At 41.1% G+C, this 27,678-nt stretch overlaps 1 protein-coding gene across 9 annotated transcripts in view; it reads right to left on the bottom strand.

The window, feature by feature from the left end:
* BTRC (beta-transducin repeat containing E3 ubiquitin protein ligase) overlaps positions 417-27,678 on the bottom strand; it is a 189,278-nt gene continuing 162,016 nt past the window's right edge. For 6 of the 9 annotated variants that reach the window (XM_001924828.6, XM_021072710.1, XM_013983675.2 and 3 more), the window contains 9 exons: positions 25,105-25,201; positions 24,260-24,397; positions 23,674-23,792; positions 21,634-21,883; positions 21,023-21,141; positions 19,240-19,350; positions 17,700-17,778; positions 7,444-7,636; positions 1,821-5,057 (listed from right to left, as the gene is read on the bottom strand). In XM_001924828.6, coding sequence (XP_001924863.4) covers positions 7,475-7,636; positions 17,700-17,778; positions 19,240-19,350; positions 21,023-21,141; positions 21,634-21,883; positions 23,674-23,792; positions 24,260-24,397; positions 25,105-25,201 — 1,075 coding nt within the window. In that variant the 3' untranslated portion in view covers positions 1,821-5,057; positions 7,444-7,474. Of the gene's footprint in view, positions 5,058-7,443; positions 7,637-17,699; positions 17,779-19,239; positions 19,351-21,022; positions 21,142-21,633; positions 21,884-23,673; positions 23,793-24,259; positions 24,398-25,104; positions 25,202-27,678 lie in introns of all 9 variants that reach the window. The other 3 variants (XM_021072708.1, XM_003483546.3, XM_003483545.3) reach the window with 1 other exon arrangement.

Raw genomic sequence — 27,678 nt, 5'->3', positions numbered from 1 at the left:
TTCCCCAGTCAATGCTCTCTTTTTATTCTTATAGCTTGTTGGAATCTCTCTGGAAATTGCTCCCAAATGGACCTCTCCCATCTAGAAACTGAGCAAATGGGATGCAAGGTAAATCCAAGTCTTTTTACCTACTAAGGAGGCAGAGGAAAATTCAAGTTCTAGGCTCAGGTGGTAGGCTGAGGCTATGATGACCAGTTCTCGAATTAGACATGATTTTGGCTTCAATTTAATCCAAATATAGACACTAACTATATACCTTGGACCCCATGTTTAGTCACACTTGGACTTCTCTCAATGTTGTTTTCTCATGTCAGATTATCTTAAAAAGGTATCTGTTCACTCCCTCAATTTCTATATTGAAAAAAAAAATCACTGTCCTCTTGATGTTGGGGTAAAGAGACAAGACACCCAGAAAATTCACTTTAATCTTATATTTGTAATTTAAGTTACTTTTTTCTGAACAGTTAAAAAAAACCAAAACGCACTATATTTCATGATCCTAGATCGTGAACATATTGGTACATTGACTACACATCACCATAATAACATAATCACAAAAGTCAAAGCAGTCAGTACTCAAGAGTCTAGAGAACAAAGGCTGAGCCAAACAAAAGCTCTCAGGGAGGCTCACACTTGTTGCCAGGCCTGCCCCCTAGCTGGAGTCCAATGGACATCCCTCAGAACAGCCTGCATTGGGCTTAAGTGATCACTGATTTGGGAAGGGATTAGTGTCCTTGGTACCCAGAGATCTAACCCTCCTTGTTGGTCTTTTCCATCAGCGTCCAAAAAAGGGAGAGAGAGAGAGAGAGAGAGAAAGGAGGTGATGCTTTATAATGCTGTTCACGGCACTGAACCTTAACACGCGCACTGCCAATCAGAAGCTAAGAGAGCCAGCTGGGTGGGTTGGAGAGCATATATTTTACATGTCATCTGCCTCCAGGAAATTTTAGATCATAGGTACTCTATTTCCAACAGAGGTTTCTGGATATAATGCATGAAGTTCCATCTGAAGTCAGGCTGCCATAATCACACTTTTTTGGTTTCTCTCCTCTGTTTCAAGCTTCCTGAAGTCACAAATGAACTACAGGTAAAAATAACAAGAAGCAAAACTCAGCTATGCTCCACTAAGAGACGACTGTCTTTTTGGCACCGATTATGGTGAGACTGCAGATAACATAAGGGGCTGTGGTCTGCCGGCAATCAGCCATGTGGATGAAGCCCGAGGAACTGAACTCAGCCTGCAGGTTTGGGTACACTTGGTAGAAGGGAGAGTTATTCTAGAAGGGAAGAGAAGAAGGCAAGGAGAAGCCAGGGTACCTTTTCATGTTCTCCAGTTCCTGGGAAGTCTGTTAAACTCAGAGAAATGGAGGAGGTCAGAAATGTGGATCAAAGTCATGCGGTAAACCTGATCGTCACCTGGAGGTACCTTGGATTCCTCCAGAATCAAGCTTGCAGCCTCGCCGCTCCTGCCTGCACTGTTCTGGGTTGGGCTTCTCCCACTCCAGGCAGGAAGGTATTACCATCTAAGTTGCCAAGAAGATAAACAATACCAAGGTGTCTTATCTAATTCTGGGGCAGAAGAAACTGCCCTCATCATGTCCAATATCCCCCCACCACTCCTTCACCCCGAGCCCTGTGTTTCCACATACACCCAAGTGCTAAGTGAGAGACAGGCCAACCACAGCTGTTCAGACCAATGGGTACCAGGAGACAGCAAAGGAGAAGACTGCGTATTTCTTCTCTTCAGTTTTTGATTTTACAAAAGAAAAATAAAAAGGATTTTTCTTAGTGAAGCAGAAAACAGAATGATTTAGGGGTCCCAGGGTCTTTTCCAGAAACAAGTTATGAGGGCCAGACTTTATTACTTGTCAGTAGAGTTCCAGAGAGTCCCTGTCTAGTCTACGAAGTTTCTGGTGAGGAGCCACCAGAAAGAAATTTGTCAAGGGACAAGTGTAAAAGAGCCTCCCATCCACAATTCACATCCACTTTCAAACTGCGCATAAGCAAAATAAAAGGATGTTCTCAGCAGTGGAAACACACACACATGCAGCGAGGCGTGCTGGTTTTGTCCAGGCAGCCCCAGCGTCGACAGAGAGCTCCCAGAGGCAGGGGCAAATGCACCCACTCCTCGCCTGCCTTTGAACAAGCCTCCTCCTATCTTTAAGAGACATTTCTGTCAGGCCCACCCTGGAATTTTAATGAGACTAATCTATAACGGGGAATTTCACTTCAGAGCCCAGAGACACCTTCAGCTCCTTTCCTGCCAATCCTGTAGAGGTGGTGATGAGACTTTCTTTGTTTCTCTTTTCTTCTTAAAAAGGTCAAACTTTACATTTATTCTAGCCCAGTTGGGGATTAGCGATAACCAATTCCCACTGAAATCATGCAGAGATGGTAAGTGAGGTTTACCTTCTCTGGAAATGAGCTTCTACTTACCTGATTATTTCTTCTACAATGAACTGGTAAATGACCCCCAGAGCTGAGAAATGTGACTGACTCAAGTTTTTCAGACCACTTAACTTCATTCCCACTTCTATCAGCAGCAGAGGACAACTTGAAGAATATCCTCAATGGAGCTACCTGCAGGGGCCACCCTCAGGCTCACTTATGATGGACTGGGCAAGCTCCAAGACAGTCTTGTAAACAATATGCCCTTCAACTGAACCTAGATGGGAGAGCAAAACCCCTGGCACCAATGAATATTCGATGGTTTCCACTTTTGAATAGCAGCATATAAGAGAAGGGCTGGAAGAGTTATGGCTATTGGGCAACGTTTTGAAACAGCTTGGAATCTATGCTTCTTTCAAGCCTGACCTGTGTGTTTTTCAGGGCTGAAGGCCCTCTGCCTCATCTATAGCAAAATCCTTAACCAATCAAAAAGCTATTAATACTCAACACAATAGACAAGGAACCCTGATAGCAGCGAAATAGAAAATATTTCTCTAGCTTTTGGGTTGTTGGTAAGGGAATTATACTCAGAAAATATTTCCCGGGCAATGATATCTCATTACACTGGGAAGAATTTTTTGAATATAACCTGGAACTAAAAGCTTAAAAGTACTCATAAAGCAGAAAAGGGAAAATGCATATGCATAATCTGCCTCTCAATATGTAATAACAACATTCAGTCTGGACACATTTTGGGAAGAGGACACCTTCTTGCAAAGCAGAGGGAAGAGTGCGGAGCACTGTCTCTCCTCCCCATACCCCTGCTGAACTAAAGTGGCCCGGCTCTGAGGTCACCTGTTAACTGGCTCTCAGTCCAAATGTTTTATAGCAGCTGATTAAAAGGGAGCTTTCTTCTACTCAACTGCTATGATTAGGAATGGAAACAACGGGCCTGTCTGCTCAGCTTCTGCCCTGTGCCTCAGGGCACGGATGGGTGTGCCCATGCCATGTAAGATGGCAGGTGCAAGCCCTCTCCTGCCCCAGGAAACAAGGCAGGCACTCGCTGACAGTACTCCCTGTGCCCCAGCTTGAAGCCTGTACAGCCACTTTTCAAGTGGCTGGTCACCCCTGGTCCTTGCTGAGGTCCATTTGTTTATGTTGCTCATGAACTGCCAGAGAAATTGTATTGGTTAGGGAGTGTGAGAGTAAAATAAGGCCAAGAGGAGGAAGAGAAGGAAAGAGAAGGCAGTTTCTGTGCCATTAATAAACCCTGTGTGCCAAACTTCACCCTGATCCCCTCTCCCTGGCAGCTTGGCCTTTTGTAAATATTGGGTTTAGAAAAGCAGAAGGAAGGTTCTGCAGTGCAAGGTTGAGGTGATTAGCTTGACTCTGAAGAGGTGATATTTACTGCCTTAAATGAAAGAGACATCACCTTTTAGTCCTGACCACCTGGTAAACCAGTCTGATCATGGTCTTGCAGAGATACAGGCGCCTGGGTGCTCGCAGGCCCTGATGAGGAAATCAGAGATGCGAACCTTTATGCAGAACGCATCCAGCAACTGGCTCTGGCCATTTCAACCCTTTCTGTAGGCTGAGTCTTACCAGTGATTTAGGATGAAGTACAACGCTTTTTATTACACATCTAATTGTTAATGAGAGGAAATGCAATCAGCGACTCCTTTCCACACTCTACATGGAATCGAGGAGACTGCTGAGTCCAGGAAAGATGTGGCCATTGACGGAGCCCAGGAAATTTCTGCATGCCCCCGCCCCCGCCCCTTTGGGGGAGGAGGGATGTTAAAAGGAGAAGAGAGAAGAGTTGCAAATATGACGAGAGTCCCACATCTGAGAATCCACTGTTGCCACATAGGGTCACTTACAGCAAAAGCCTGGGTTTCAAATTTTGACTAAGTAGCGTCGAACTCTTCTAAGTACTGTGTTCTCTCATTTGCCTCATGCTAAGTGAGAATACTTTCTTCATACTCTTTCTTCTCAGGTGCAGCAGAGAAACATGTTGAAGGGGAGTGAGGGAAGGGGGAAAAGGGGCAGAATCAGAGAAAGAGACAGAAGGGAAGAGGCCCAGATCTTCTAGGGTGTGTACTCCTGTTTTTTCTTTCTTTCTTGCCCCAGAGGCTATACAGACAGCAGTATCCTCCTAAGCACATGAGGCTGGGTTGATGCTGCCAGGCGCTGGGCACTGCTGCAGTATACAGGGAGACACTGGGTGCTGTTTGGCTTGAAGTTTTATCTCCCATCCCCTAGAAGTGGCTCTCTCCCAGTAGGCTACATAGGGAAACTAGTTCTTCTGCTTACCAGCAAAGCAAGAGAGATTCTGGCAAAACACTAAATATATTTATAAGTCATCTTTGTCTGGAACCAAATGAAGAAAAAACAGGTGCAGAGGGAAAAGAAGGAGGGGAGGGGAGGTGAGGTCTAAAAGTTCCAATCATTCCCAAAAGATAAAAGACATCTTCTGATAGCAGCACGGAAGCAGTCAGCTGCGCTGAGTAGACCGTCCCGGGTCGACTGCAGACCAACTGTGTCCCAACAGGAGTCTTAAAGCCCCGCTCCCCGGCTAGTCCGAGGAAAGTGGGGAGTAGTTTGATTGTTACTGTTGTTGCTCATCCTGGTATTGGCAGATACGTTAAATACCGCAACTTTAATGAGTCCTGTGTGAAAACAGAGCACATAGTCATTAGTCCCTTTCCCTCTTTTTCTCACTTTCTCTAAGAGGAAAAGAATATTAACCCAGCTGTCAATTGGGACAAAAGGCTCAGAGATCCTTCCTAGTGCCCACTCTCTGTCCATGCCATGCAGGAGCTTCTGCCAAAGGCTAATGGCCTGTCTGGGCACTGGGCAGGGCTCACTGACATGCTCAGGGCTGTAGTGTTCAAGTGTTACAGATAACTCTGATGTCTAGGGATTAAGAATGACTATGGTGGGTGTTGCATCAAGCTTGCAGCTGCTCCCTGCAATGGCAGAGCAGGCGAGGACAGCTCCGAGGTTCTGGCTCTTGGAGGTCATGAATTCAGAGTGCCACTAACAAAAGTGGGGGAGTGGGGTGAGGCTGTCTGGCTGCTGAACTGGAGGGCACAGGCAGTGTAGATGAGGGGAGAGTCTGATTGTTAGGTGTGTGCACCAGAAGCGCTCCTGGTACCTTCAAGGACAGGTGTGTGGGGGTACTTGGAAATGTGGCCTGGAGATTACGGCCGATGTTGGACTACAGATACAAACTGGAGAGGCATTCACATTAAGATGAGAGCTGAAGCCTTGGGAAGAGATAAGGCAGCCAAAGAAGGGAACTCAGATAAGGAAGAAAAGCCAGAGACAGACTCTTAGCACATATCTATGTTTTGGAGGTGAGAGGAAGAAGGAGATGTAGACAATCAAAGTGCCAGGAATAATAATAAAAATGGCAACATGCCATAGAGACCTAAGGAGGAGAAAATTTGGTAAAAGGAGGGGATAGGTACATGATAATTGCAATCTTAATACTAATGAGTGGCCACTTTTTACTGAGGGCCTGGTATGTGTAAGGCTAAGCACTAAGAATTTCACACATCACATTTCAAGGGGACCCTCACAACAGCTCTGTGTGCTGGGTACTGCAACCCTCATTTTACTAACAAGGAAACTAAGGCCCTGAGAGGTTGTTTACCCAAGGGCACACTGCTAGGATTCTCACCAGGCCTGTCTGTGTGCCTTGGTTGAGGAAGCAGCGCTGCCTCTATGAGAGAAGTGAACACGAAGGCAATCCCAGCAGGGCATGAAACACCCTATTCAGAAGAAACCAGTGCAGAAAGATGTGCAAAGAAATGTACTAAATGTGCACTCCTGCTACAAGAACAGAGGCCAAGTGTGGGAAACAAGAAATCATGATAATGGCAATACTCTCCAATAGCCAGTACAGTTTTCCCAAACCAGTGATTACCGATATTTGAACTAGTTAGGACAGCAGGTATGATCTGAATATACCAAAAATATAGATTAAGATGAATATTAGGATCTTTCCCTGCCCCGAGAGAGGATAGACTTAAGTGGGAGAATACATGGAGTTTTTACCAACTCCAGAGCTACTTCCAAGGTCAAGAAACAGTGCTTTCCTTTTAGAGGGCATGGGGAATGTGAGGACCAAAAAAAGCTACCTTTTAGGAGTTCCCACTGTGGCACAATGGAAATGGTAGGATGCAGGTTCAATCCCTGGTCCGGCACACTGGGTTAAAGGATCTGGCACTGCTGCACATTTCGACCTATGGCTCAGATCTGATCCCTGGCCCAGGAACTCCATACACTGCGGGGCAGCCAAAAAGGAGTAAGAAAAAAAAAATTGCTACCTTTTATTTCTTTATTTTTTTGTGTGTCTTTTTGCCTTTTCTAGGGCCCCTCCTGCGGCATATGGAGGTTCCCAGGCTAGGGGTTGAATCGGAGCTGTAGCCGCTGGCCTATGCCAGAGCCACAGCAACTCGGGATCCGAGCCACGTCTGCAACCTACACCACAGCTCACAGCAACACCGGATCCTTAACCCACTGAGCAAGGCCAGAGATCGAACCCGCAACCTCATGGTTCATGGTTCCTAGTCGGATTTGTTAACCACTGCGCCACGACGGGAACTCCATGCTACCTTTTAAAATCAAGTGACACTGACAAGGTAGAGTTGTGGGAAGTCAGCATGATATTTCATCAGGAGATTTTTCCATTCACATTTGAATATCTACTTCGGTTAAAGGGTCACCATTATAGGCAGGAGTTTAACCTGGAAATTACAAAGCCGAAGATTCAAATCTCATTTTAATTTCTTAACAACCCTATTAGATTACTCAGGCAGGAATATTAGTTGTACAAACAAGGTCATGTAGATCTAGTTCAAGAATCATCTAAGAACTGAGGCTGGCAACCAGTGTGCAGCCCCAGCCCTGTCTCCTGCTGTCAGCTTTTCCTGCTTTATAGGACTTCGAGATAGAAAGGGCATGAGAAGGCTCCATGAACTCACAGTACTGTATAGTCAATACTTCATCTTCCACCCACAGTGCTATGTACACAATTATTTTTCATACCTGGGCAAGTCTGAGGTCAGTGTATGATTATCTATCTGGAGATATAGGTGTATGTGCGAGAAGGGGAGCGGGGGGGTTCAGCTTGGGCAGCTGGATCATTTAGGAAGTCCCAGATGAGGATTGTGTCATCATGTGAACTACTGACAATCTGGAATTCATCAAACTGGAGCCGGAAAACTCTTCCAGAATGCTCCTAAAGAAGCAGAAACAAAACTTTTGAATTACTCAAAGTCAAAAGGACACAAATTCAGCAACATGTTGAAAAGAGTCCACGGAAAGACTATGCTGATACTTTTCTCTACCATTTAGCTGTTTTAAGAATACAGAGAAGGAGGAGGAGTTTCTGTGGTGGCGCAGTGGTTAACGAATCCGACTAGGAACCATGAGGTTGCAGGTTCGATACCTGCCCTTGCTCAGTGGGTTAACGATCCGGCGTTGCCCTGAGCTGTGGTGTAGGTTGCAGACGTAGCTTGGATCCTACGCTGCTGTGGCTCTGTTGTAGGCTGGCAGCTACAGCTCCGATTAGACCCCTAGCCTGGGAACCTCCATATGCCGCGGGAGCAGCCCAAGAAATGGCAAAAAGGCAAAAAAAAAAAAAAAAAAAAAAAAAAAAAGAATACAGAGGAGTTCCCTTCGTGGTGCAATGGAAACAAATCCAACTAGAAACCATGAGGGTTCAATCCCTGGCCTCGCTCAGTGGGTTGAGGATCTGGCACTACTGTGACTGTGGTGTAGTCCAGCAGCTGTAGCTCAGATGTGACCCCTAGCCTTGGAACCTCCATATGCCAAGGGTGCAGCCCTAAAAAGCAAAAAAAAAAAAAAAAGAAAAGAGAGAGAGAGAAAGAGAGAGGAAAAAAATCTTAATTTGGATTAAAGGCAGGATGGAAAAGTCAAAAGCTGATTTCTTCTTCTTCTTCTTCTCCTTTTTTTTTGGGCCACACCTGTGGCATATGGAGGTTTCCAGGCTAGGAGTCAAACTGGAGCTGCAACTGCTGGCCTACAACACAGTCACAGCAATGCAGAATCCGAGCCATGTCTGCAACCTACACCACAGCTCACGGCAACACCAGGTCCTTAACCCACTGAGCAAGGCTAGGGATCGAACCTGTATCCTCATGGCTCCTAGTCGGGTTCATTAACCACTGAGCCACGAAGGGAACTCCTCAAAAGTTGACTTCATATACAAAGTAATATTCACTACAGTTGATACATGCCAAATACTACGCTAATTTCTCATGGCTAACTCTCTTAGATTTAGGCTAAATGAGAACATTCCTCAGTACTTCCCTGGCTTTATCTTTTTTTTTTAAACTATAGTTGACTTAGAATGTTTCTTCAATTTCTGTGGTACAGCAAAGTGATCCAATCACACACAGTTCCCTGTGCTGTATAGTAGGGCCCCATTGCCCATCCATTCCAAATGTAACAGTTTGCATCCAAAAATGTTCTCTGTATCTTTTACAACCAGAAACTAATGACTGATGAACAATAAGTAGTGTGCTGGTATATATTTGCCAACTAACTCTCCCCAATTTGTAAAAGCATTTGTATATTTTACGATGTAAAAATTTCTTTTTTTTTCTTTTTTTTTTATCTTTTTTTTGCTATTTCTTGGGCCGCTCCCGCGGCACATGGAGGTTCCTAGGCTAGGGGTCGAATCGGAGCTGTAGCCACCGGCCTACGCCACAGCCACAGCAACTCGGGATCCGAGCCGTGTCTGCAACCTACACCACAGCTCACGGCAACCCCGGATCATTAGCCCACTGAGCAAGGCCAGGGACCGAACCCACAACCTCATGGTTCCTAGTCGGATTTGTTAACAACTACGCCACGACGGGAACTCCACGATATAAAAATTTCTATCCTGGCCAATTTCAAGCTACCCATTTGAGTTTGACCAGCTTGCAAAATTCATGAAAATCTAACATGTGGCTCTTAGAAGCAGGTATAAACCTGTTTCTCTTAGAATAATGTCCTTAAGTTTCATTCACATCGTAGCATGTGACAGTATTTCCTTTCTTAAGGCTGAAAAATATTCTATATATATACATTTACACACACATATATTTATATACATATATACACCACATTTTGTGTATCCATTTATCTGTCAATGAACACTTACGTTGCTCCCACCTCTTAGATACTGTGATTTAATACTGCTATGAACATGAGTATGTATATATCTCTTTGAAATCCTGCTTTCAATACTTCTGGACATATACAAAGAAGTGGGAATGCTGGATCACATGGTAATTCTATCTTTAATTTTTTTTTTTTTTTTCTTTTTTTAGGGCTGCACTCGTGGCATACGAAAGTTCCCAGGCTTGGGGTTGAATCAGAGCTGTAGCTGCTGGCCTATGGCATGGCCATAGCAATGCTGGATCCGAGCCTCATCTGCAACATACACCACAGCTCATGGCAATGCCATATCCTTAACCCACTGAACAAGGCCAGGGATCTAACCCGCGTCCTCACAGATTCTAGTCGGATTCATTTCTGCTGAGCCACAACAGTAACTTCCAATCTTTAATATTTTGAGAAATCCCCATACTGTTTTCCATAGAGGCTGCACTATTTTACGTTCTTTTTTTTTTTTTGCTTTTTTGCCATTTCTTGGGCCCCTCCCTCGGCATATGGAGGTTCCCAGGCTAGGGGTCTAATCAGAGCTGTAGCCACCGGCCTACGCCAAAGCCACAGCAACACAGGATCCGAGCCACGTCTGCAACCTACACCACAGCTCACGCAACGCTGGATCCTTGAGCTGGATCCTTGAGTAAGGCCAGGGATCGAACCCATAACCTCATGGTTCCTAGTTGGATTTGTTAACCACTGCACCATGATGGGAACTCCCCATTTTACATTCTTTACAAGATGTAAATGAGCTCATTAGGTGAATATCTGTGTTCATGAGATATATTGGTCTGTAGTTTTCTTTTTTTTTTTTTTTTGTATCTTGGTTTGGTTTGGGGATTAAGGTAATACTGCCCTCACAGAATGAAGTAGAGAGTATTCAATCTGCTTCTATCTTCCGAGACTGTGCAGAATTGGTATAATTTCTTCCTTAAACATTTAGTAGAATTCACTAGTGAATCCATCTGGGCCTGGTGCTTTCTGTTTTGAAAGATTACCAATTATTTATTTAATTTCTTTAATAGGTATAGGTCTGTTCAGAATGTCCATTTCTTTTTGAGTTGTGAAAGATTATATCTTTCAAGGGATTGGTCCATTTCATCTAGGTTATCAATTTTGGGGGCATAGAGTTGTTCATACTATTCCTTTATTATAATCCTTTTAATGTCCATGGAATCTACAGTGATTCAAAGTTTGGTTTAACATTCAAAAATCAATGTAATATGGCAATTACTGAGTAAAGGTGAAAAACCATATGAACATCTCAATGACGCACATAAAAGCATTTAACAAAAACCAACACCCATTCCTAATAAAAACTCTTAGCAATCTAGGAATTGAAAGGAACTTTCCAATCCCCTGATACTGTATCTATGAAAAACCTATAGCTAACAAGTATCTATATAAAGGTATATACAAAATGGTAAAAGACCAAATTGTTTTTTCCAAAGATAAGGACATCCACTTTCACCAATTCTTCTGTACACTGTATTGACAGATGGTACAATGAAACAAAAAAGAAAAATGAAAGGCATACAGATTGGAACTGGCCCAGTGCAGTGGGTTAAGGATCTGGCATTGCAGCAGCTGTGGTATAGGTTGCAGCTGTGGCTCAGATCAACTCCTAGCTCGGGAACTTTCATATATCTCAGGTAGTCATTTAAAAAAAAAAAAAAAAGACAAAAAGGTCAATGGAACTGAACAGGTTGGTAAGTAGACCCACACATACAAGGTAAGTCGGCTTTTGACAAAGCTACAAATAAGAGGAAAAAGGATAGTCTTCTGAATAATTGCAGCTGGAACAATGGCTTTGATCCATATCTTGTAACATCCATAAAAACTAACTCAAAATGTAAAACTTAAAACTATAAAACTTCTAGAAGAAGAGTTCTCATTGTGACTCAGTGGGTTAAGAACTCCACATAGTGTCCATGAGGATGTGGGTTTGATCCCTGGCCTTACTCAGTGGGTTAAGGATCTGGCATTGCTGCAAGCTGCAGCCTAGGTTGCAGATGTGGCACAGATCTGGTATTGCTGTGCTCTAGTGTAGGCCAGTAGCTGCAGCTCCAATGCGATCCCTAGCCTGGGAACTTCTATATGCCACAAGTACAGCCCTGAAAAGGAAAACAAACAAACAAACAAACAGGGATTTCCCGTCGTGGCTCAGTGTTAACAAATCCGACTAGAAACCATGAGGTTGCAGGTTCAATTCCTGGCCTTGCTCAGTGGGTTAAGGATCCAGCATTGCCATGAGCTGTGGTGCAGGTCACAGACTCGGCTCGGATCTGGCGTTGCTGTGGCTGTGGTGTAGGCTGGCAGATATAGCTCCAATTCGACCCCTAGCCTGGGAACCTCCATATGCCTTGGGTGCAGACCCAAAAAGACAAAAGACATAACAAAACAAGACAAAACAAAACAAACAAAAACTTCTGGAAGAAAATAGAAGGGAAAATCTCTGTGAGTTTGATTAGGCAAGAATTTTTTTTTTTTTTTTTTTTTTTAGGTATATTGGAGTTCCCGTCATGGCGCAGTGGTTAACGAATCCGACTAGGAACCATGAGGTTGTGGGTTCGGTCCCTGGCCTTGCTCAGTGGGCTAAGAATCCAGTGTTGCTGTGAGCTGTGGTGTGGGTTGCAGATGCGGCTCGGATACTGCGTTGCTGTGGCTCTGGTGTAGGCTGGTGGCTATGGCTCCGATTAGACCCCTAGCCTGGGAACCTCCATATGCCATGGGAGTGGCCCAAGAAATGGCAAAAAGACAAAAAGAATTTTTTTTTTTTAGGTATAATAGCTAATAACATAATCCCTAACAGAAAAAGTTGACACATGGGACAATTAATTTCTGCTTTTCAAGTGATAATTTAAAGAAAAAAACAAAAACAAAAAACAAACCGCGGATTGGGAAGCAATATTTGCAAATCACATATCTGATAAAGGGCTTGTATCCTGAATCTGTAAAAGAATTCTGAAACTCAATAATAAGAAAAACACTCCGTTGTTTTTGTTGTTGTTGTTTTTGTTGTTATTTTTGTTTTGTTTTTTATAGCCGCATCTGTGGCACATGGAGCATCCTGGGGCAGGGATCAAATTGAAGCCACAGCTGGGGCCAAATACTACAGCCACAGCAACACCAGATCTCAGTCACATCTGCAACCTACACTGTAGCTTGCTCCAACCTTGAATCCTTAACCCACTAAGCAAGGCCAGCGACTGAACCCACATCCTCATAGAAACAACATCAGGTCCTTAACCCACTGAGCCACAATGGGAACTCCACAATTTTATAATGGGCAAAACATTCAAACACTTCAACAAAAATAGATATATGGATGGCATATAAACACATGAGAAGATGGTTAACATTATTAATATTAGGGATATAAAATTAAAATCACAATGAGGTACAATAACACATATATCAGAATGACTCACAAAAGACTGTACTAAGTATTGGTGAGGCTGTACAGTAACTGGAATTCTCATGCCCAGTTGTACCACAATGTTTAAACTGTATAATCACTCTGGCAAACAGTTTGACAGTTTCTAAAAATATTAAACATACACTTACCAAGTGACCTAGCCACTCTGTTCTTAGGATTTATCCCAGAGAAATGAAAGTGTATGTTTATAGAAAGACTTGTACATAAAAGTTTATAGAAACTTTACTCATAATAGCCCTAAACTGGAAATAACCTAAATTTTCATCAGTTCGCAAATGGATAAATTTTGGTATAACCACATGATGGAATGCAACTCAGTAATCTTCGAAAAAGAATGAACTATTGATCTACATCAACAACATGGGTGAATCTCAAAATAATTTTGTGAAAAGAGATAAGCAAAAAAGAGAGTACATATTGTATGATTCCACTTATGAAGCACTAGAAAATGCAAAACAACCAATATTGGCAGAAAGCAGATAAGTGGTTGCCTGGGGATTAGCCTGGGGAAAAGTAGGGTGGGATGGGAAGGAGGGATTCCTATGGAATAGGGGGCAGGAGGAAATGTTCATTATCATGGTTGAAGTGATGTTTTCACTGCTTTGTACATATTTCAAAATTTATTAAATATGTCCACTTTATTGCATATCAACTATATCACAATAAATCTGTTTTTAAAAACTTAGTAAGACAACTTGATAAATAAATGAGGCCAAAGCAAGCCTGAGAAAGAAGAACAGAGCTGCAGGAATCAGGCTTCCCGACTTCAAACTATACTTCAAAGTTACAGTCATCAGTATGGTACTGGTACAAAAACAGACACACTGATCAGTGGAACAGGATAGAAAGCCCAGAAATAAACCACCCACCTACAGTCAATTCATCTATGACAAAGGAAGCAAGAATACACAACAGAAAAAAGACAGTCTCTTAAACAAGTGGTGCTGGGAAAAGTGGACAGCTATATGTAGAAGAATAAATAAGAACATTCTCTAACAAAAATACACTGAAAAGGGGTCAAAGACCTAAATGTAAGATCGGATACTACAAAACTCTTAGAGAAAACAAAGGCAGAACACTTTTTGACATAAACAGCAGCAACATCTTTTCTGGAGTTCCTGTCGTGGCTCAGTGGTTAACGAATCCTATGGCTCAGTGGTTAACAAATCCGACTAGGAACCATGAGGTTGAGGGTTCAATCCCTGGCCTTGCTCAGTAGGTTAAGGATCCAGCCTTGCTGTGGCTGTGGTGTAGCCTGGTGGCTACAGCTCCAATTAGACCCCTAACCTGGGACCCTCCATGTGCCGCGGGTTCGGCCATAGAAAAGACAAAAAAAGACCAAAAAACAAAACAAAACACCAACAGCAATATCTTTTCAGATCCACCCCTAAAGTACTAAAAATAAAAACAAAAATAAGCAAATGGGACCTAATCAAATTTAAAAGCTTTTGCACAGTAAGGGAAATCATAATCTAATAAAAAATGGGCAGAAGATCTAAATAGATATTTCTCCAAAAACATACAGACGGCCAAAAAGTATATGAAAAGATGCTCAAAACTGCTAAGTATTAGAGAAATGTAAATCAAAATTATAATGAGGTATTACCTCACCCCGGTCAGAATGGCCATCATCAAAAAGTCTACAAATAAATGCTGGAGAAGGTGTGGAGAAAAGGGAACCCTCCTACACTGTTGGTAGGAATCTAAATTGATACACTTGCTATGGAGAAGAGTAAGGAAGTTTCTTAAAAACTAAAAATAGAACTATTATATGATCCAGCAATCCCACTCCTGGGCACATATCTGGAAAAAACCATAATTCGAAAAGATACATGCACCCCATTGTTCACTGCAGCACTATTTACAATAGCCAAAACATGGAAGCAACCTAAATGTCCATTGATAGAGGAACAGATAAAGAACACACACACACGCAAATATTATTCAGCCATAAAAAAGAATGATATAATGCCATTCGCAGCAACATGGATGGACCTAGAGATTATCATACTAAGTGAAGTGAAATAAGTCAGAGAACGACAAATTTACATGACATCTTTTATATGTGGAATCTGATTTTTAAAATGATATACAAAATGAACTTATTTACTAAACAAAAACAGACTTTGGAAACAAATGAATGGCTACCAAAGGGGAAAGGCGGAGGGGAGGGATAAATTAGGAGTCTGGGATTAACATATACATACTACTATATATACGATAGATAATCAACAAGAACCTACAATATATATAGCACAGGGAATTCTACTCTACTTATTGTAATAACCTATATGAAAACAATCTGAAGAATGAATATATGTATAACTGAATCACTCTGCTGTACACCTGAAACTAACACAACATTGTAAATCAACTATATGCAAACATAAAATAAAAATAATTTTTAAATAAAAAATAAATAAGGATGAAATTTGAACAGACATTTCAAAAGAAGATAAACACATGAAAAGACGTTCTATACCACTACCTATCACAGAAATGAAAAACAGACTACAACCACTACACACTCACTCGAATAGCTATAATATTTAAAAAAACTGGCAATATTAATTCCTGTCAAGGATGTGGAAAAATGGAACATTCATACAATGTCAGTAGAAATGTAAAATCATTTGCATTCGCAAACTCCCAAAATGCTACTTTGGGAAATAGCTTTGTAGTTACTCAGAAATCTTACTCCTAGGTATTTACCTAAGAGAAACGAAAAAGAAAAAAAAAAAAAAAAAGGTACATACAGACGCCTGTATGGGGGAGTTCCCATCATGGCTCAGCAGAAACAAATCTGACTAGTATCCATGAGGATGCATGGCCTCACTCAGTGGGTTAAGGATCTGGCATTGCAATGAGCTGTGGTGTAGGTCACAGGCACAGCTCAGATCTGGCATTGCTGTGGCTGTGGCACAGGCCAGCGGCTATAGCTCCAATTTGACCCCTAGCAAGGGGATCTCCATATGCCATGAGGGTGGCCCTAAAAAGAAAGGAAAAAAACAAAAAACAAAAAACCCCAAAAAAACCATGTATAGAGAATGTTTTCAGTATTACCAAAGACTGGAAACATTCCAAACTAGTGAACAGATAAAGAAATTGGTTCATCCATACAATGGAATACTACTCAGCAATAAAAAGGAACAAAATATTAATACATACAACAATGTGTATGAAGTGAAAAAAGCCAAAAGCAAAAAAAATACATAGTGTATGATCTAATTTACATGACACTCATAAGATAGTAAAACTGTAGGGATATTTGCTAGGGATTGGAGAGAGAGGATTAATATGAAGGGGCATCATTTTTGCAGTGACAGAAATGTTCTACATCTTGATTGTGGTGTTTCATAAAAGTACACTAAAAAAAGGACAAATTTTGCTGTACATAAATTATACTTCAAAAACCAGGCTTAGATTGTCTTTTTTGGGGGGAGGCACACCTGAGGCATATGGAGGCTCCCAGGCCAGGGGTCTAATTGGAGGTGTAGCTGCCGGCCTATGCCACAGACACAGCAATGTGGGATCTGAGTTGTATCTGCGACCTAAACCACAGCTCACAGCAATGCTGGATCCTTAACCTACTTAGCAAAGCCAGGAATTGAACCCGAGTCCTCATGGATACTAGTTGGGTTTATTAACCACCGAGCTATGATAGGAACTCCACAGATTAATTGTAAATGAAAGAAAGTACATATTTTATAATTGCTTTTTTGGTGTGCAGCAGCCAGATGTGAGATATCAGTTCCTAGACGAGGGACTGAACCCGGGCCAGACCTGTGAAAGCTCTGAATCCTAATCAGGGAACTCCCCTGAAAGTATGCATTTTAAAAACCTATGTGTGAAACATGCAGGTAAATCAGGTCTGGTGCTGAAAGAGTAAGTTTTAAATCCCAACAAGGAAGACAAAGAAATGCACTTCTCTCTTCTCCGGAGCAGAAGAGTTGAGAGTCAGGATTCAGAACATTGGGCTTCAAATGCTAGCTCTCATCTTTTTCCTGAGTTGTGCAAAAGATTCTGTCCTCCCTGGTGCCCCACCTATCTTTTGCTAAAGGAAGCAGCTTTCAACCTTAGGCTATTTTCTGATCTGGGCCTTTGGCTTACTCTTTGATAAAGAACTTGGCACTTTTGAGGTGAAATTCTTACTTCTGAGTCACTTCTTTCCCCAGATGTCAAGATGTTCAGGGAAGGGGAATATTAGAATAAAAGAAACAGGATTCAAATTGCTGGAAGCAGCATGCCTTAAATAGGAAGTGGAACTTGGGGATGACCGGGGGTTCGCGTAGACTCCCATGGCACTTATTGCAGGCACAGGTGTGCAGGTCCTCAGATTCTGGACAGGTTCCAATTTGAGTAATTATGTTCTCTCTACCTAAGTACCCCCTACTGTTTCTGGTGGATACAGAATTCTTATTCACTTCCTGTACTAAACTGTTGTGCAGAGTTGCTGTGCAGCTGTTGAACAGCTGCCACATTCCTCTCCATATACAGTCTCTAAAGTACTTTTGGATGAAAGGCAGCTATATAAACATATTTTATTGTCATGTATTGGTTGCCTTTCCACTTAGTAGTAAGCTTTGTGAAGTTCTAACTATCAAATCCAGATCTGTATTCCACAGCACATCAATGTTAATTTCTTCCTCTTCCTGCTCCCCAAACCAGTGAACAAGGCTCTTACCACAAGGGTCCGAAGACAGAGAGTTCCTGCAGGAGCACGGGGATCCAAAGCAGCTATAAGATCCCACACTTTAATTTTTCTAAACATCAAAAAGGGGACAAAAAACTTAGTTAAAAGAAAAATTAGAACACAGGAAGAATAGCAAAAAGTCATGACAATCAATATGCACACTGAAGACAGTTTATGATAAACGTAGCTCACAGGAATATACAAAAACTTTTTTGTTTTGGAGACTCGGTTCTTGCATTCATTCTTAGGTAGAGCTTATTGGTCTTAAAAGGGGAAAATGTACATGACTGACCTAAAAACAAGAAACAGGTTGGCTTTAACCAAACTGAAGATAGTGAATGGTAAAGTTATACCATACTCTATGGCCAAGAGGAGATCTTATATATTAGAACTCTCCATGATATGAGAGTTCACTTAGACCAATAAACCTACAACCTAGGCATTTTTCTTCTGGTCAATTCTAAGAATGGCCCAAGTCACCTGTGCCAGAGGACTGGGGTCCATTTAAGAGCTCTGGAGTTTATATAAGCAAATTCTCCTATTTTGATTTAAGTAAGAAAGGTTTACCCCTTCTGAAAATCAATTATAGGTCATGTCTCCTCAAGGTTAAGTAACAGACAAAACCCAAGAAAACGTGGGTATAGATCAAAACCAGAGCAATGAAAAAATACAACCTTGGACTTAGCTGGGACATGTTATCATACCCTGAACAATTAATTCCCCAAGGGTATGACAGTGCTGGCTGACTCAAAGGAAGTGGGATTGTTAACACTTACTGCTGTCTGAGTTGTCTTTATCAATATAGCCAGCTCATAAACTGAGATAACATTTTAAATTAGTTTCTAATATTTAACAAAGCTGCCAATATTTGAACTGTGGCCTTCTACTCCCCTAAATCAGGCATCCTGAAGAGAAGAAATGATAGAGAGCATTTCATAAGTGAACATACTTTTATAAGAATTTACTCTGTGCATATTAGCATTGCTGGACATGGGATCTATCCACAACATGAATGGACTCTATAACCACTGGAAATCAGACCGAAGGAAAAGAAGAATTACTGAACTCATTGTGAATAAAATGCTAGGTAGTAAAGACAAGAGAGCTATACTTTAGAAATCACTCAAAGGGATAAAATTTCAAGACCCTACAATCCTAAGCCCCCTCAAAGATACTATCTGCCAACATTTCAGTTTTATTAATAAGTCACTATTTTTACATGCTTATGCTGATATACTGGGTTTATCTGGCTCTTCGCTTTATAGGGCAAAACAGACAAATATATAATAACGACCCCCCCCAAATATTAATGAAAATCATGAGCAAAAAAGTACAATTAAACGATTGGGAAGAATATTTTGGAAAAGAGTAAACAAAGGAGAGCTGAATATACAAAAGACATAGGAAATACTGTATCAGACTCTTTCTGTGATATCTGTAATCTTTTAGAGATGAGGAAGGCTATATTAAATGTCCTCAGGCAGGAGGGATTAAGAAGTAGATGCTTTTACAACCCTTTTGGCAAACTCACCCATCATAGGCTCCACTGACTATCCTCTTATTATCAAATCGAATACAGCGCACCAATTCCTCATGGCCTTCTAATACTCGTAAGCATGCACCACATTCTATGTCCCATAATCTTAAAGAGAAAATTGAATCAAGGAAATTTTCATGTATTCTTTCCTAAGTTTGGAATGTTATAATAACATACTTCATATATCTTTTTAAACAATCCACACTCATAATACACAAATTTATTGCTTTTAATGTAATTTATTTCCTTTCTGCCATATAACTTGGGCAGAAATATGTACAATTTAATTCAAATATGTAGTATACATTTTCAAAGCATCAAGCCTTATATAATTCTGTAATCAGGGTCATAAAGAAATATAGAGGATGATGCTGCGAGTGCGGCCCTAATATTTAATAAAATTTTAAAAAAGACAAAAAAATATATAGAGGATGAATTCAATGTATACAGTTGCCTATGAAGGAAACAGCTAAGCACAGAAAATAATGTTTCCTGAAATCAAAGTTAATAAGAATGAAACACCCGAAGCTCCTACTGCAGCTCAGAGGATTAAGAATCCGACATAGTGTCTAGTGTCTACGAGGATGTGTGTTGGATCCCTGTCCTACCTCAGCAGATTAAGGATCCGGCATTGTTGTGAGCTGTGGCATAGGTTGCAGATGTGGCCAGGATCCTGCATTGCTGGGGCTGTGGTGTAGACCAGCAGCTACAGCTCCGATTCAACCCTTAGCTTGGGAACTTCCATATGCTACAGATGCTCTGTAAACAGGAAAAAAAAAAAAAAAAAGAAGAAGAAGAAAAAAGAAACACAGTATCAGTGACATCCTTCTCTCACAACGTATGTCCACCTCTGTCACTGAGGACACTCTCTGCTTTTGTCCTCTATCTAGGACAGTTTTTCTCATCTAATGAAATTGCAAAGTTCTCAAAAAGTTTTATATGCTAATTTAAATTGTATGCTTTGTGACTAATTCCAATGATTTCTAGGAATGATAATTCCCTTAGATATAACAATAGCTCTGCTATTTTTTCAATGGTCTTTTCATTCCCTTAGTACTTCTTTGGAGGGGAGAGGGCTGATGAATCTTCCAAATTCTTATGTGTGTCATTCATCTTCCTGAAGGGAAAACACCAAAAGACACTTCAATTTGTGGATTCTTCATAATTTCAAAGACTGGTAACTCCTTGGTCAGTTAGGCAATGCTAAGCAAACAAAATGTGCCATTTCTAATAGGGAAACATCTTTTTACTTTTTTTAAGAACAGTGAAAAAGAGAAAAGGTCTTTAGCTATTTATTATTACTTTTCAACTGTAGACAGGAGAAATTTAAAGAGAAAGTCCTCCATTTTAATCTCTCTCGCCCACTTCTTCATTCAAACAGTACCTTTCATTTTTTATTTTTAGGTTTTTTTTGGCTGCGCCTATGGCATGTGGAAGTTCCCAGACCAGGAATTGAACCCACGCCATAGCAGCCACCCAAGTCACTGCAGTGAAAATGCCAGATCCTTAATCCAGTGTGCCACAAGAGAACTCCCAGCAGTACTTTTTAAATAGGTCTATCCGGTGATAAAACTATTATAGGGAGGAAACACATCAACAAAAGGCTTTGCTGTGCTTCCTCTCTGCTTGGGGCAAACTTTTGACCTGTACAAAGCTACAGAAAGGAAAAACATTTTATCATAAACATTACACAGTTGGAGATTTGTTTGATCTGTGTGCAAACAATGAATGGCAGGATAATACTGATCCCTTCTGGGCAAGGGCACTTGCTGCTCACCTGATAGTGTTGTCAGATGAGCCACTCACAACCAGCCTATCTCTGTACTGCAAACAGGCAATTCCACGTTTGTGTCCATTTAAGGTCCGTACAAATTCACAAGTACTTGTGTTCCATACCTAAAACAAAAATAGCACTTGGCAGTTGATTTGGTGCTTTTACTAGTAAAATCTATGGCAAAATGGAGCCTTAGGAAAGCAGAAAAATAGAACTGGACTAATAGGGGGAATTTAACTTCTCAAACCAATCCAAATCAAATCAAAAACTGACAGGTTTAATTAAAAGTAACAAAGGGCTAATTTGTAGCTGGCCGCTATTACATGAGAATTCCTCAAACTAACATACTCTGATGGGGTTAGTCTGGTCTTGCAGACTAATTCTTGAACCTAAATTTACCCTTGTCTTTTTCATACTCAGCATTATTTACAGGAATAAAATACCTAACCAAAATTGTCACACAACTTCTCTCTCATTACCTTTTACACATAAACTAGTATCTGATTTAAATATTAAGTATTCTACAGAGATGGTTAGACACTCTGCCCTTGATCAGATTTCCATATGAACTCCCCTATTTCAAGCTGGGGACTTATTAAAAAAGGCCTTATTACCTTTATAGTCCTGTCCCCAGATGCAGAAACGATGTACTTGTCATCAAAGTCCACAACATTGACTGCAGCTCGGTGTCCAACAAGTACCCTCCGGAGGGTGATGTCAGTTGGGGAGGCCATATCCCATACCGCAATGGAACGGTCTTTGGAGCAGGTCACCATCATGCCATTATTGAAACGCAAGTGCAGAACAGCTTCACAATGGTGAATCAATGTGTTTAGCATTTCACCTGTATTTACATCCCACACCCTGGAACAAACAGCATTAAGATCATCTGAGATTGCAGTGGTCCTCAAGCTACAATCCATTACACCCCTCCCATGCTAATCTCATAGTTAGGGTTGCACCCTACTCTCCTTTTGCAGCTTTGAGATTAAGCTGCGGTAAAGTGCACTGATGGAGCATGGGGAAGTGGTACACAGACGACTGGACTGTGAGAGTGGGAAGAGGAAGGGGATGGGATGCTGCCAGTGTGAAATCCTTAAGATACACAACTTGGAAATCTGTGCTAGTTGTTTGGGGGCAGGAATGAGCCTGCAGCCACAGTCACCAGCTAATTGGCCCCAGACTTCGAGATGACTATAAAGCTTCTGACACTCAATCTGTTAGAAAAATTTAAAATTTAAGAAATACACGCATATATGTATTTTTGCCTGCACCCATGGCATGAAGAAGTTCCCAGGCCAGGGATCGAATCTGAGCCACAGCAATGACAATGCCGAATCCTTAACCAATAGGCCATGAGGGAACTCCACAATCTGATATATTTAATTAATAACTGCAGCACTGGTGGTCCCAAGAGGCAGCCCTCAGGTCTTAGAACAGATAGAGGCCAAGAAACTTCTCTAACAGATGACTCAGTACTATGGATCTGAGCTTGACGACTCTGGATCTTGGTTTTTACCACACAGGTCAAGGCCTAAGATTACCTAGACCCTAAATCTAAGGCCCCATTTCTGTGTCTTAAATGAGGGTAGGTATCAAGAATGGCCACCCCAATATATATATAGGTTTCGCAGCAGAGGGCAGGACCCTTGAATAGCTTGAGACTGCTGTGTGAGGATATATTTTGCTTTGACCACTCTACTTCTGTACGTTTACTTTGGTTTTACTAACACATTTTATTTCTTTTTCCAGTTTAACCCCCTCTTTCAGGAAATCATTTTTTCCCTTATCCTAGAAATGATGTTAGCTTCTATTAACTTTCAGCTTCCTTGAGGCACTCCATAAGCATCAATAAATGTTAAATGTTGATAACTCTAAGAACTGAGTCTGCTATGCCTTTAAGTCAAAAGACAAGAAAAAGAAATGGCCTTTTCTATTTACAGAGGATAACTTGGAAGGTAAACTTTTAACTTCAGAGAATCTAACAATGCAGTTAACTGCTTTTTTTTTTTTTTTCTATTTTTTTAAAGTTACTTTTGATGCATTATGTTTGCTAAACCCTTTAGCTCAAGGCAAAATTCCTAACAGAGGTTTCCAGCAGTGCTGCTGGTACCCAGAACTCAAGCTACACTGGACTCCAGCAGCATAATGGCTGTGTCATCAAATTACTAATGCCTCTGGAAATTGAAGCCCCCTCCCTGAGTGAAGCCTGCAATTAAAAACTGCAGGGACAGCAGGGGAGGGGCTGGCAAAGAGAGAGTACTGCTCACCTGTACACATTTTAAAGGAGATAATGCGTGCCTGCACTATAGCTATAACCACCTGAAAGGAAGGCTCCATTCCACTCATGTCATTCCCCTGTGAGGTGGTTTTTGTAAGAAATGCAAGGTTTACCACGTTTCTATAAGAGATGATTCCCCCAAATTAAAACAGAATATATAGTTTCTTAAATGTGCAGAAATGTAAACTTATCATAACCATTCCTAAATCAAGTTTTCTAGTTCTAGATTAACACAACTATGGAGGGAGCTGATGGTTTATTCTTTAGTTATAAAGTTTTCGAACTATGTTCATGCACATATATACAAAATTACTAAGACAGAATAGAGTACACCTGACATTTCAGAGTTCTAAAGATTATTGAAATTTTCTACCTGACTGTGGAATCCGACGATCCAGTTATGATCACCCTCTCATCATACTGGAGACACAGGACAGAACCTGTGTGGCCTGTGAGAATTCGCTTGCATTCCAATGTGCTTTTATCCCAGATCTAGGATGGCAAACAAGATCCTTTTGATCACTATGATAATGGGGTGCTGCAGAGACTTGCTGGCTCTATTTTGTGTTTGAGTCCCCAAAAGAATCAAAGCCCAGAGTAGTGTGGAATGCATTCTTCTCTATAGGTATAGCGAAGCACCTATATATATGTGGCTTCAGTACTAATGCAGACTTGATCCTTTTCATTAAGGAAACAGGGGTAGCCTATAATTATGTGAGGGCCAAAAGACTAATAGCCCATTCAGGGCACTTCAAGAAGAGAATTTAACCTTAGCACTACCCATTTGCATGTGTTTCTGTGGGTAAGCAGGTACTTTTCCTTAAAGGAAACGATTTTTGGCTTTGGGACTCTCACTTACTTTCTGGAAATACTGCTTAGAGTTTATGCTTTGGATTGCTTTAGGGATTGTAGTCCCCCTCACCCCTTCAGCCACCTTCCCATAACTGAAGAGACCTCACCTTGATTGTGTTGTCTCGAAGGCCACTTACTATCTTCTGATCATCATACTGTAAACAGTAGACTCCTTTGCTCGTTTCACTTCGGCAGTGGATTCTCTGTAAGCTATGTCTTCCACATCGCCAATTAGATTCTATCGTCTGAGAGGAAGGAATGGGTAAAGAAGCTGTAATTAGTTTTAGGGAACTAAACTCTCATCTGAATTTCATGGCAACCTATGACAAATGCTCAGTGCTCTACTCTACTGGATACACAGAACTTAACACATACTAAAAATGTAAAAACTTTCTTATTTTTAAAAATCTTTGGCCATGCCCACGGCATGTGGCAGTTCCTGGGCTAGGGATCGAACCTGAGCCACAGCAGTGACCCAAGCCACTGCAATGACAACACCAGATCCTTAACCTGCTGCACCGCAAGAGAACTCCCTAAAGATATTTTTAAAAAGCCACTATTTAAAGTTGTAAAATATTTTGCCACTTGCTATGACTCATATGAGGTTACCTGCTCAGTGCTCATCTTACATTTGTGGTAGCCATTTCTACCAGTGAGCTTCCACAGAGGCTCAATTCAGAAGATATTTGAATGACAGCTTATAAGTGCAACTTCAACAGTTTTAAAGCTATTATCATACTCTCTTTCATGTATTTATCAGTGAATAACTTAAAAGCTTTAAAATTTTGCTTGGCAATTTACTATATTTTATCTTCCCTATTCACTTGTGAAGAAACTGATTTTTAACCCACATCAATAAACCTTAATGGGTTTGCTATAACACTGCTGTTACTGAAGAATGTTGATGATTCTCTAGTATTTGGCAAATGCCCAAATATACATATATTCTTACCTCAATGTCTTGTATAATTTTAGGATAAAGTGCTCTATAAAAAGAGTTGGGAGGAGCATTCCCATCAGGAGGTTTGTTTTTGAATAAATACTGTCCCCTAAAAAACAAATATTTCCCAATAAAAATCATATTATACATTTACAAGGAACTTCATATTTCTTTAAAGTGTTTTCACAGTTACCATTCCATATAATCTGTAGTTATAATCTCCAGAGAGGTATGAAGTTAAGCTTGATGTCAGGAGTCCCACATCAGGAGGAACTCTCTGGGCTCAAATGATTTGTTTTTGGATAAAACATGATGATTTCCAATGCGGAACATCAGAGTGTCAGGTCTTCGGAAACATTATGTCAATAGACAAATGGAATGCTTATGGTCAGAATTCACCTACTGGTCTAATAAGATCTCTGTAATTGGCCTTATCTTTGAAAATTTTGTTAGTGATGATACTACCATCTTTGAACTAGGAACATGCCCCACAGCCTTTTTTCCACTGAGTAAAGCTGTGCCAGTGTCAGTTGGAGCCAGCATCATGGGCAGCAGGAATGCCTCTGCCACAAAGATCACATTTTCTAGTCTTTGTTTATGTAGGGTAAAGTGTGTTGGCAGTTCAGGCACCCGGGCTGCTGATCAGTGTAGCTATGCTTTAAAAGGAGCAATTTTGACAGAAAACAAAGGGATCACAGGAGAGGCCAGTGGCAAGTAGGAAAGCAGATAAAAAAAAAAAAAAAAAAGAAATGCCTATGAGCACTGTGCTGTCAAGTCTAAGGCATGAAATTGACTTTCACAGGTGTGTTTCTGGCTCTGTACACACATACATGGATTTTACTGCCTTTCCTTGATTCCAGTGAGCAACATTTGTTAGCATCTCCTTCCTCATGACAGCACATCTCTGGAATACTCATATCCCAAGCTAGATCTTTGCTACAAAAAAAAATCAGTAAATGGCAATCACTTCCTGCTGGGTAAAAAATTTAATTCCTCATCCTGAAGTTAAGAACCCACCAAACACGGTGTGGATGCTAGTAAACCCCACTATGGGTGTACTAACTGCTGTTCTCACTGGCATCGTGCCTTGCAAAGTGGAGACAGGCAGAAATGCCTCTGAGTGTAATCCTGGCACCAGAGAAATTGTGTTTTCTCTGGGCCAGTCATCCACTCCTCCCTCTATAGCTCCATTACAATATAATTAATTGTTCAATGTCTCCAGGAGCACTTCTCCCCTGCCCTCTTCCTATTATACACCTTGAAAATTAGTTGAGAAAATTTCCTATCAGGAAGGTAGCTGGCTCTGACTTCTGTGATAATACAGAAAGGGAAATCTGCAGAGAGTGTAAAATAATAGTTTGTAAAAAGGGACTAACAGGAGCAAGAAATATGATACACTGACATAAAGAAAAAGGCAAACAAGACATGTTATGAAATGATTCGGGCTTCAAGATACACTTTTTTTTTAATTTAAATTAAAAAAAATTTTTTTTGTCTTTTTATGGCCACACCCATGGCATATGGAAGTTCCCAGGCGAGGGGTCCAATTGGGCAGCAGCCGGCAGCGTACGCCAGAGCTATAGCAACGCAGGATCTGAGCTGCATCTGCAACCTAGGCCGCAGCTTGTGCAACACCAGATCCTTAACCTACTGAGCAAGGCCAGGGATCAAACCTGCATCCTCATGGGTACTAGCTGGGTTCTTAACCAGCTGAACCACACGGGCACTCCAAGATATACTTTTCTGAACAATCTTATTCCATAAACACACTGCAAGCAAACAGATTTTAAACAAAGAGGTTCTAAATCTAGCAAATAATTACAATTTAGTAGTTTCAACTACAATACCTTTTAAAGAGGTAAGAATTAGTATATTCATTTGGCAAATGAAGAAATCAAATGTTTAAGTAACTTGCCCAAGCTCACACAGCTAGTGAGTAGACCTGGGATTTACATCAATGCCCACCATTCCTCAGAGATTCCTGCCTTCCTTTTAATCTCTGCAATCATATACAGGCACCCCAGAATTTTCTTCATGTGCAGTGAAACCATCTCTATATCCTAAGGAAAGAGAAATCATATAAACCTCTGATCTCATTTTCTACCCCACTGTGTGTACCATGACCTGCTAAAGTATCTGAATTTCTTCAAATTAAAGGTTATACAAAAAAGGGTGGCTGGGTGTTGAAAGCTGGTTTCTTAGTCTATATGTTCTAAGTCAAAACCTTTTATGATGGAAGCTCTCTGACAACAGGGACCACCACTTCTATGTGAAATGCCTAATAGGACTTTTGAGAGTGTGTGTACATGATAAACACTAAATATTAAATTTAGAATATTATCATAAAATGTGATCTGCTCATTAAGAAAATGGACTTTTCCAGGAGCTCCTATTGTGGCGCAGCAGAAATGAACCTGACTAGTATCCATGAAGATGTGGGTTCAATCCCTGGCCTTGCTCAGTGGGTCAAAGATCTGCCGTTGCTGTGAGCTGAGGTATAGATAGCAGATGTGGCTTGGATCTGGGATTGTTATGGCTGTGGCCTAAGCTAGCAACTATAGCTCAATTTGACCCCTAGCCTGGGAA

This window comes from Sus scrofa, chromosome 14, assembly GCF_000003025.6.
Source record: "Sus scrofa isolate TJ Tabasco breed Duroc chromosome 14, Sscrofa11.1, whole genome shotgun sequence".
NCBI classification, from domain to species: domain Eukaryota; kingdom Metazoa; phylum Chordata; class Mammalia; order Artiodactyla; family Suidae; genus Sus; species Sus scrofa.
This window is presented reverse-complemented; position numbering and strand designations above follow the sequence as displayed.